This window comes from Bos indicus x Bos taurus, chromosome 14 (assembly GCF_003369695.1).
Source record: "Bos indicus x Bos taurus breed Angus x Brahman F1 hybrid chromosome 14, Bos_hybrid_MaternalHap_v2.0, whole genome shotgun sequence".
In the NCBI taxonomy this organism is placed as follows: Eukaryota; Metazoa; Chordata; class Mammalia; order Artiodactyla; family Bovidae; genus Bos; species Bos indicus x Bos taurus.
Window position 1 is genome coordinate 22328899 of NC_040089.1, and position 11366 is coordinate 22340264.

General features: G+C 44.4%; 1 protein-coding gene across 1 annotated transcript; it reads left to right on the forward strand.

Moving 5' to 3' along the window:
* The first annotated feature begins 844 nt into the window (after positions 1 to 844).
* MRPL15 (mitochondrial ribosomal protein L15) lies at positions 845 to 6408 on the forward strand. The gene is made up of 5 exons (XM_027560992.1): positions 845 to 1022; positions 1563 to 1717; positions 2245 to 2410; positions 4577 to 4700; positions 5134 to 6408. Exons 1-5 carry the CDS (start codon positions 912 to 914, stop codon positions 5469 to 5471), a joined length of 894 nt encoding a protein of 297 aa, XP_027416793.1. The 5' UTR covers positions 845 to 911; the 3' UTR covers positions 5472 to 6408.
* Positions 6409 to 11366: the final 4958 nt, after the last annotated feature.

Here is an 11366-nt window from a genome sequence, read left to right on the forward strand (position 1 = left end):
TTTACAAGCCCAAATTCTTGACTTTCCTTGTGTCTAGAAAAGCAGTGAAATCATTAAAGGGGACACCTGCTCCTCCTTACTAGCAGGAGCTTCTGCAAAATGTGCTTGACTCCACTCATTTCAATTGCTCAGACGTGTCCAACTTTGCACGCCAGGCTTCTCTGTCCATCACCAACTCCTGGGGCTTGCTCAAACTCATGTCCATCCAGTCGGTGATGCCATCCAACCATCTCATCCTCTGTCGTCCCCTTGTCCTGCCGTCAATCTTCCCCAGCATCAGGGTCTTTTCCAGTGACTCTTGACTCCACTAAAATAATATATAAGCCGACCTTCCCCCCTACCTCTTCGGAACTGTTTCCCAGAGCTCAGTGGCTGTCTTCTAGGCTATAGCTCTCATTTTGCCCCAAATAACTCACAGCTCTGTGTTGTGCAATTTTTCAGTTGACAGGGCGTATAATCAGCCCAGCTCCCAGCTCCAAACCGGAACTTCAGCTCCGAGTATGCTATTCGGGGCTCCACGTGGCGCTCGGAGAAGACCCTGCCTCTCTAAGCACCAGACTGTGAGACAGCTCAGAACACACAGTGACACCAAGTCCTACAACGCGCAGCGTTTCAACGCGTGTTTGTGCGGCGAAAGAAAACGCAGCACATTCCAAGCCAAGAGCAAGGCACGATCTCTCAAAATACGGTCCCATCTCCAGTGAACTAAACACAAAGCCAGCTCAGCTCGGAGAAGGTAGCCTAGCGTACCCGCCGCTGCCTGGATGAAGACCGGCTCCCGGCGTGCCCCGAGGCCTGCGGCGCTGCGCGCCTGCTGCACGACGGGGGCGGGGCCGCGGCCGTAAAGCAGCGCCCGAGATCACGTGGGTGTGGATGCCAGGCGCCCTTGCTGCGTCTCATGCAAGCGGGTCATGGCCGGCCCGGTGCGGGGCGCAGCAGGGCCTTGGGCCCTGGACTTGCTTCGGGCCCTGCCTCGTGTGAGCCTGGCTAACCTGAGGCCGAACCCGGGCTCCAGGAAACCGGTAAGGCTGGGGATGGCGCGGGAGTCCTGGGGTCGCGGGTCTAGAGACGCTGTGGGAACGAGGGGCCTTTGAGCCCCTGCACTTGAGTGATGCGGGAAGCCTGCCCCGGTAGTCCCAGCTCTCAGGTTCGGGTTTAGAGGAGTAATCGGGTTAACCTGGGCGGGGAGCGAGGTCGCAGGAGGTGCAGATGATTGTTTCATTCAATATTGGGTTAGCATGAAGTGCTTTTCCATTATACCTGTATCTTAAGGGGAAAGATATTTTACGTTCTGCAAGTCACTGAACACAGCTAGAAAAGCTGTTATGGGTATACTGTCACCTTAAAAATCAACTCGTTGCTTTCGCCAAGTAAGAAAAAAGTTTTCTTTATAATTTGGTGTGTTGACCTCAGAGCAGTTCGAATAGTGCCTGGCACGTAGTGGGTTTGGCCCTTTGCTGGCTGGAAGGATGAATGAGGGCCTTACCAACAGACAGCGCAGAGGTGAAATATACTTTAAAAAGTGCATCTGCAGCTCATAAAACAGTCTTCCCTCCTTCCAGGAAAGACGACGAAGAGGTCAGAGAAGAGGTAGGAAGTGTGGCAGGGGCCACAAAGGAGAACGGCAGAGAGGAACCCGGCCCCGGCTGGGCTTTGAAGGAGGCCAGACTCCATTTTACCTTCGAATCCCAAAATATGGCTTTAATGAAGGACACAGGTAAGTTTGCTTTGTTTGTGGTTTTATTTTTTTGCTTTGCTTTGCTTCTTAGTGTAAAAATTTGTAATTCTGAGAATCACCAAATGATAGCTTGGTAGAAATTTAAATCCACTTCTTTAAATTAGCAAACTTTTGCTACCCTTCCTTTGAACCATTTTTGGTAATGAAGTTTAGCCTGACTTAGTAGAGGAAAAAAGCCAGAGGTTACACTCAGACCTGCAGAATGGAGGTAATGATGCATGCTCTGGAGGTTTAGAATGATTTTATGTTTAGAACTCTGGCCCACTGTCATCACCCAGCAAATGGTAACTGCTCTTACTTTGAGATCCAGTAATGCATAATTCAGATAGTATGTTAAATTTTTCACATATTTATTTGTATAAATGAGCGAAGTAAATGTAGGAGTTTTATTTTAAACCAACTAAATTGATACAGGAGAGCACGGGACAGAGCTCTGCGTTCATCTGGAGGTCTTATAGGAGGATAAGTCTGGCTGAGTTTTCCATCTGTTGTTGGTTTTTTTGTAGCTTCAGACGCCAGTATCAGCCTTTGAGTCTCAACAGGCTGCAGTACCTGATTGACCTGGGCCGTGTCGATCCCACACAACCTATTGACTTAACCCAGCTGGTCAACGGGCGAGGTGTTACCATCCAGCCATCTAAAAGGGACTATGGAGTCCAGTTGGTAGAGGAGGTAAGTCTGAATTAAATTTTTTGGGGAGTTTGTAGATGACTGTTTCTGATTTCCATATAATCAACACTATGCCTCCTTTATTTTTATCTCTTTTTATTTGTAACCATTATGTAGTGGTTGATTGTGTTATATTCAGTTGTGGTTTTAGAAAGCCACTGTTCCCTTGTCCTGGGTTTTGTTCCTGTGTATCCATTCAGCTTGCTGCCTCACTCTGTTTGGTTCTCTGTTCAGATGTCATCCTAGTAGGAGGATCTTTTTAACTTTTTTTTTTCCTTCCAAATTATTTGAGGCTTAAATTATTTTTATTGTGGAGATGTTCTTTATAAAGGAACACTCTCGTATCTGACGGTCTGCCTTATTGTGCCCAAAAGGGTTTTTCTTTGAATATATGAACACCTGATATTTATTACCAAGCAGTGCAGGCATTTTTCATTGTCTTCCTCACTGTAATGTCAGTTTTTTTTGAGTACAGGTGCTTTGACTCATTGCTGTATTTTCAACTGGCTTGTGATAGTCACTCAGTATTTATGGAAGAAAGGGATGAATGAAATCCAGTTCTGATTGTAGGGAAGAGGTTTTCTATTTAGAGGAGTTGGCCAGGAGTTTTATAGGCAAATGAACTTGTACACTGCTAATCAATTAATGCCCCCCCACCCCCTTTTTCTTCTGTGTCAGTAATACAGTTGATCGCTGTGTAAGTGACTAACTTAGCGTCCACTAGAGGGAAGCATAGTTTATGGGAAAACCTTTCAGATCTTTGAAAAAGTAAACTTGGCGATAAAAGTTTTCCAAATAAATGATTTGAAGAGAGAATACCAAATACAGGATTAAGCCTCGGTATTCTACTTTAGGCATATCAAGGAACATGGTTATAAAGTAACATACGGAAAAACCCATGACCTCATGAGACCTTAAACTGCACATCCTAACAGTTGTGGACATATGTCTATTAAACTAGCAGAAATCATTCTGAAATCTATTGGTTGAGTATGTACAGTTATTCATCATTTACAGCTTTGTAAACCAGTTGCCCTTTTCTGGATTTCAGATTTGCAGTCAATATTGGGTAATAAGATGGTTTTGATCTTTTCAGCATAAAATGACCAATTTAGGAACATGTGTCCTAAGGTAAAACAAGATAAAAGAAACTTAATTGATATAAAGAAATACTAAATAGGCATCTTACAGCACTGAAAATGCTGGAAGTAACACTAGTGCCCAGAGACAGGGAAATGGTTAAGCAGTCTATGGAATAGTAATGAGAAATGTCAGGTAACATGGCAAGACCTTGTTTTATTGAGTCAAAGGTCTCATTGATTGTAAAAATGCCTACCAGTATCAGGGAAGGGAGAAATGTGTCTTAGAATTGATGGAATATTTTGAAACTGGGAACCACCTTGTTTCAACCACACGAAAATAGCAGAAAAAATTTTACCACTGCAAAAAGAATGGTAGTGCCACCATCTTTTTATTTTTGTCAGAATCTGTTTTGAAATCAGGCCTAATGAAAGTGACCAAAGACAGGACTTGAAAAAGTTCAGAATTATTTTTACTTCTGTGGTCTCTGCCTCTTTCGCTCAAGAGGGCTGGTCCCCTCCAGACCTCAGCTATTTTGTTCTTCCGTTGGCTCCAGCATGCTTGTTCCCCTGTTTAACCATCTCTTGGCCTCTTGCTTACTTGTGGGTCAGGAAGGTAAGCTTCTGTCTGTATCACATGACATAATGTTGTGGTTAGGAACACAGCCACTGGGACTAGGCTCCCTTGCTTTATGTTCTTGGGCAAGTTGCCCAGGCTCTCTGTGCCACCATCTATGGCATTGGTGTCGCAGTAATTCTATTGGTTTAGAGTTGTTTTGAGGGCTAAACAATCTCCTGTTAAGGAGGTGTTGGGAATGGGTGCTTATGATGGTGCCTGCTGAATATGTAAAATGGAAGTCTTATTATCCCTGCTCTTAGGGAATGAAAACTAAGAAAATAGAGTGGCCTAAAGAAATGAGGAACGATTTGGTGGTGTTTGATAGGACCTCTAAGCAGAGGTGTTAAAGTAGGAGCAGCTGCTGGGCTGGAGGCACTCCGGAGGAGAAAACAGGGCAGGGAGGAGGCCCTCGTGATTAGTTTGCTGGCAGCCCAGCCATCTCCTCACACACTTTGTTTTGATGGATGACAGGGCGCTGACACCTTTAAGGCAAAAGTTAACATCGAAGTTCAGCTGGCTTCTGAGCTGGCCATCGCCGCCATCGAGAAGAACGGGGGTGTCGTCACGACCGCCTTCTACGACCCGCGAAGCCTGGGTAAGCTTGTCCTCTCGGGGCTTGAGTCAACTGCCTCACCAGGGCTTGACTTGTTCAGACACCTCGGTTCCTGTTTTGGGAGTTTCTGCTAGTGGTGTGGCTGGTGGGGCTCCGTCTTCTGATACACCTCAGCTAGTATGTCATAAAATTTTTTAGAAAAAAAAAATCTGGAGCTTAAATACCCTATGTTTAGAAATTCACTAATTGTTGGTAACCCAGGAGTGACTTTGACCTTCAAGATGCAAACTTTTGAAGATCAAGTGTTTCCATTTGTTTACTTAAGTCTACTAAGTTAAGAAAAAAATAAAAAGTTTTTGGAATTAAGCTCTCATCTTGGAAATACTTTAATAAATTAAAAGAATATCATAAAGAGAAAACCAGTATATATATCACCAGTATTTGCATCTCTCTTTTTATTAAAAATGTTTTTTAGAAATTCTGTGCAAACCCATCCCATTCTTTCTCCGTGGACAACCCATTCCCAAGCGGATGCTCCCCCCCGAGGCCCTAGTCCCCTACTACACTGATGCGAGAAATCGAGGCTATCTGGCAGATCCTGCCAGATTTCCCGAAGCAAGACTGGAGCTCGCCAAGAAGTATGGCTATATTTTACCTGACATCACTAAAGACGAACTCTTCAAAATGCTCAGTTCTCGGAAGGATCCACGGCAGATTTTCTTTGGTCTGGCTCCCGGATGGGTGGTGAACATGGCAGACAAGAAGATTCTGAAACCTACGGATGAGAAGCTGCTTGAGTACTACAGCTCCTGAGCTCCGTCCAGGGGAGCCAGTGGTAGGGCACTGGAAGGGGTGCTGACACATGTTTCCCACTGCATTGGCTCAGTTTGTGTTTCTGCAGAGGATGATGTTTTCTGTGTAATCACACCTTTTTTTTTTTTTTTAATCAAAATTAAAAATACAGTAAGCAATGACTGCGTGGAAGATGTGGATCTGTGTGTGTCTCAGCAACATGAGCTCGCTGGCACGCTGCCCGAGGGAGTAGGCAGCTCTTAGACCATTTCCCCTTGAGTTTTCCATCATCTTCCCATTCAGGTCTTGTCTTATTGTTGCAAATCAGAATGAATGCAGATGGGCTGGGCTTGCTTTGTTGTCCTCTCGGTGGGGGTCCGAGGGCTGCTGATGAGCTGGTGTGCCTCTTGGTTAGCCCTGAGGATCCTCTTACCCAGAGTCAAGACAGCAAGCCTTTAACCCAGACTGATGAAGATGTTGGATGGGAGTGTAAGGCTGGTGAATAGTTTCTAAGTATTGCAGTGTTTTCTGGCAAGATTGAAATGAAAATTCCAAGTGAATTCATTTTTCTCAACTCTGGCAAAGCTGTCGAAAATAATCAAACCATTAACATTTTTTTTCTTTGAAGAAGGTAAATATTCCAATTGATATAATTTTATTTATTTCCTAGACTTTGGAAACCTTTGTTTTGCAGTCGTTTTAAATGCTTTTGAAGAAAATGGTCAGTGGTTATATAAGCTATAAGAACAGTTGGTAACGTGAAAATTAAACTGTTAATGTAAAAGGTTTAGCAGTCAGTAAGCTTTTTTAGCTTTGCAAAGATCTGTTGTATCTAAACCACGTGGAAGCTTAATTTATCCTGATGTAATTAAATCTTGAATAATTCCTGGTAATTCTTCTACAGTAGAATTAAAATGATTGCTGTTTATTTTATTAAAATTTTTCTTAAAAACCTAAACAGTGCATTATTTTGTCAATTTATCTACCTCAGATATTGCTGGTATAATATTTAATTGATGAAGTAATTTATGTGCCAAGAGGATATTTCAGTTTATGCAGGATTATTTAGTTTGGTTTGTTATTAAGCCATTTCATAGTATCCAGAACTCATAAGAATCAATACTAGGGTTACCTTTTCTGATAGTCACCTGTGAATTTCAGAGGATAGGCAACAATTTTAAAACACGCTTTTATTTCCAGGACACCCGGTGACAAGAGTTGGCAGTGCTGGGATTAGATTTGGCTCCACTGATTGGAGCCCCGGGTCTCAGTGGCTTGAATGAGATCAGGTTTCTCGTTCTCTGAAGTGGAGTGTAGCAATCACTGTAGGGTCGACTGGTCTCTCAGTCCCTGGCTTCCCCCAGTCCTAGAGAGAGGTGCATCTTTAGGACCCAAATACAACCCACACAGAGCCGCTTTCCCCAAGACGAGTCTGGAAGCTGCCACACAAAACGTGCACTACACCCATCCCACTGGCCAAAGCTTGGCTACAGCCCTTTTCTAACACAAGGGGCTGAAGTCTTTTCTTTGGCAGCTTGTGTTCTCAGCTGAAAAACCCTGATGGGTGAATCACGAGTGGGAATGTTGACAACCAGCAGTGGGGGTTGATGCCTCTTTGGTATTGACCAAACTTCAACCCTGAGGTTAGTTGACTTAAATTAGACAAACATCAAAAAAAAGTGCAGAATTCATTATTTCTGTGCTTAATAGTAGGGGTTTCTGAGGTGGCTCAGTGGTAAAGAACCCACCTGCTAACGCAAGGAGGTGGGTTTGAGTCCTGGGTCAGGAAGATCCTTCGGAGGGAGAAAGGGCAACCCATTCCAGTATTCTTGCCTGGAGAATTCCATGGACACAGGACCCTGGTTGGCTGCAGTCCGTGAAGTCACAAGAGAGTCGGCACAACTGAGCATGTGCTTAATGGTATGTTCACTGTTCTGTTCAGTAAGTTATAAAACTAAGTGAATAATTCATCAATCTGGGTAAGAATGATGTTTTTGAAGGAGAGGGATGATAAAGAACCAGACACCATCTGCTTTTTTTCCGTGCCTCCTTTTTCTAAACATTTTGACCATCAAGCTGTCTTAGGCTGCCTGTGTTAGATTCTAGAAAGTTATATGGAATACTGTATGTGGAAGAAGAGAGATTGCAAAGAAAAACAGCAAGGTACACAGAAAACATGTTTTTGATGATTACAGTGGTTCATTAAGAGAATACACTTTCATTTTTTAAAGTCACTGGGAAAGGTCCTCAAAAACTTTCTATCATGAAAGTAGCCAATGCCTGTTTTGAAATTATGTAATACTGAAGTCTAAAAAGTGAAAGTCCATATTGTCTTACTGTTAACTGGTTCCTGACCTACTTCCCAGAGGTGAGAAAACCACTGGTTGGTTTGGAGTCCTTTTTTTTTATTTAATCAAAACGGCATAGACGGCAAATAAAGGCAGTTACCTTGTTACATCTAATACCGTTTCAAAAACGCTTTCCATTAGAGTAAACAGCACCTTTTTTCTTTCCCCTTTTTTTTTAAATTATGAAAATATGATAACACATTTATGGGAGACTTGGAAAATACAGACCAAAGTTACTTGTAATTCCACTACATAATTACGATTATTTTTTTTAGTAGATTTTTAGTTTTGATGTCAAACTCTCAAAAATTAATAGAAGAGAAAAAAAAATTAATAGACGAGATATACAGAAAAGTGGGTATAGTAGACCTGAAAAGCACTATGAACTAATTCAACATAATTAAGATTTGTACAGTTTTCATGCAACAGTAGGATACAAATTTGAAGTTTCCATAGACTATAAGCTAGGAGACACTGGAACATATCCAGGGACATAAACGAAGGTGCATAAGTGTCATAGTCTAAAAGTATTGAAACGTTACAGTCTGTTCTCTTGTCATCGTGGAATTGTGTTAGAAATCAATATCAAAAGTTAATTGAAAATAACCCACATATTTTCAAGTGCAATGTGACCTTTACTGAGAGAGATACTTAGCCGTTGAAAGCCTCAGTGAAGTTAGACTGAAAAAAACACAGGGCGATTGCAGAGAAGAAAGCATTTAAATGAGAAATTAATATCAAACTTATAAAACCCCATGTATTTGGAAATTAAATGTCCACTTCTAAATGATGTCGACTCTTATTCTTAACTAAGCTATTCACATAGGCCTCGCTGGTGGCTCAGATGGTGAAGAGTTCACCTGTAAGGTGGAGACCTGGGTTCGATCCCTGGGTCAGGAAGATCTGGAGAAGGAAATGGCAACCTGCTCCAGTGCTCTTGCCTGGAGAATCCCATGGACAGAGGAGCCTGGCTGGCTACAGTTCATGGGGTCGCACAGAGTCGGACAGGACTGAGTGACTAGCAAGCCGTTCACACAGGGTCCGTTAGATAAGTCCCTTCACCCTCCTGGCTGAAGCGTGGTGACCGGTACTGTTTGTAGCACAGGCTCAAATACCGTGATGATTGAGTTGTCTTGGGCTGAGGAAGGCTTCTATGACCTCAACCTTTTGTGCAGAAATGAACTTCCTTACATTTAAGCACATCCTGTCCTGTGTCCATCTGGAGTGGACCACTTGTCTCTGCAGAGTGTGGGCCTCGCTGTGGGTGGGCTACTACCACCGCCCACCCCCACCCCCCGGCTGTGCTGCTGGAGCTCGTCTCGTGATTCAGTTCACAGCCGTGTTGGGGGGTCCCGACAGGCAGTTCTTCAGGAGACGTGAAGGGGGGAGGTAATCACGGGCAAGTGGATGATGGGACCTCAGCTTCCAGCCCCAGAAAGTACTCAAGAGGCCCTTAGGAGTGTCCCCCGCGCCCAGTAAATGACTCAGCTACCCGGAGCCGCAGTGAGAGTGGAGAAGGAGGCGGGCAGACACCAGACTTGCTGAAGTTGGTGGTCTCGGGCCCTCCAGGTGGAGGGGAAGTCAGGAGAGAACGATAAAGGGAAGAATGAAAACAGGAAACAGGTGCCTGGTGATGCGTCACGCCAGGGAGCACTTGCTCGGGGCTCGGGGCTTAGTCACAAACAGCTGTATCCTGGCCTTAATCTCCTAGTCCTGCAGCTCATTCTCAGCGCAGGCACGTTCCACATAGTCTGTCCACTCGGCTCTCATCGGGGTCAGCAGAGAGACTGGAGCCGCGTTATATAACAGTGCCCTGTGCCAGGTCATTTCCAAGACAGCAGGTCTAAGTAGGAAAGCCACACGCCCTCCATCTACATCCCAGTCCTGCCTGGTGTGACTTAAGCCTGTTCTCACCGGACATGGCCTGTGCGTGTCTGCAGAGAAGTCTTCAGTTGATATGGGTTAGAAAAGATCTTTTAGTGCCTGAAAGTAATTACTGTGGATTGCTTTGGCTTATTTTCCTTTTCTTTGGCCGTGCCTCTTGGCATGGGGGTTCTTAGTTCCCCGACCAGAGATCAAACCCACACCCCTTGGCAGTGAGAGCATGGAGTCCTAACCATTGGACCCTCAGGGATTTCCCCTCTTTTCCTCTTTTAATGTCCCTTTGTTCTTTGGGTTGCGGGTAGACTCTGCAGTGGCAGAGCTAGTGTCCGACAGCAGCAGCAGGTCTGCTGAGCATGTGTCAGAACAAAGCACACTCCCTGGCGTCAGTGAGTGTAGACCCTGTGCTGTGTCAGGAGGATTGGCTATGGCGTGCATGGCATAGCCTTGCATCTGTAAACCTCGGTGATGATCTAGGCTTTCACGGAAGCCGGCTTACCCGGGGCGCATCGTCTAACTGCAACACCCACTCCTTCTGTCTCCTTCTGTGGCTAGGGACTCACTGGGTTACCTGGGCAGGAGACTCACCCGGTTACCTGGGCAGAGGCTCCAGGCGTGGAGGCCAGTGTGCAGACTGGTCAGGAGAATTTCCCTGGGCTCAGAATCTAGTACTAGTTATGTGACCGCTGCTTAACCTCTCTGAGCCTCCACTTGACCATCTGAGAAATGCTGGATAATGACAGATCCTAACATATCCGGTGATGATGGGGACTGAGAGAAATCAGTGTGTGAAGCACTTACCACTGCGCCTGGCACAGAAGTGCCTCTAAGCGCTCATGAATTAAGCATCTTACGTGGCCCACCTCTTATGTGATTGTTTATTGTTCAGTCACTCAGTCAGGTCCAACTCTTTTGCGATGCCTTGTACTGTAGCCCACGAGGCTCCTCTGTACGTGGGATTTTCCAGGCAAGAATACTGGAGTGGGTTGCCATTTCCTTCTCCAGGGGATCTTCCTGACCCAGGGAACGAACCTTCATCTCCTGAATTGCAGATGGATTCTTTACCTCTGAGCTTCCGGGGAAGCCCTGTGTATATCTATCTTATAGTTTTATAATCATCAAAGTAATTTTAATTTCTTTCATATAAATATATTACTTAGTCATTCACTTCTCCAGGGGATCTTCCTGACCCGCTCACTTGGCCAAAGGCCAGAGATCAGACTGCACTTGACCTTCTAACAAATGCTGCTCCGTGCTGTTCACCACAGAGGATGTATTGACACTTGAGTTTCCCCAGATGTGAAATGAGAAACACATTTACTGCGCAGAGCAGTTGTCAGCATTTCTGGCTCAGGATTTAAGTTCCTTGTGAATTACAGAATAACCTGGGTACTGTTGGAAGAAATCAAGAAATACTAGGTTTTGCCTTCTGGTCTCTTATCTCATAAATAAATTTGAATGCTACTAGTCTAGGTTTTAAGAGGTTGCATTTTTAAAATAATTACTTTCACATTGAAAGTAAAATGAAAAGGTTTTTAAAGAGGAAGTTTTTCTGTTTGTTTTAGTGAGCTCTAGACACTTGCATCTTTCAAAGAATAAATCCTTTAAAGACCAAAAGGCAAAACCTGGTGGGTTAAGTGGGTTGGGATAAGACGTCTGTCATCCACTAAGCCTAAGCCCCAATGCA

Bases quoted from the DNA above. Each gene is read 5' to 3' on its own strand.
- MRPL15 (XM_027560992.1), top strand. From the start codon at position 912: ATGGCCGGCCCGGTGCGGGGCGCAGCAGGGCCTTGGGCCCTGGACTTG. The intron at 1,718-2,244 runs GTAAGTTTGCTT...GTTTTTTTGTAG, and splicing joins GGCTTTAATGAAGGACACAG to CTTCAGACGCCAGTATCAGC. The intron at 4,701-5,133 runs GTAAGCTTGTCC...AATGTTTTTTAG, and splicing joins CTACGACCCGCGAAGCCTGG to AAATTCTGTGCAAACCCATC.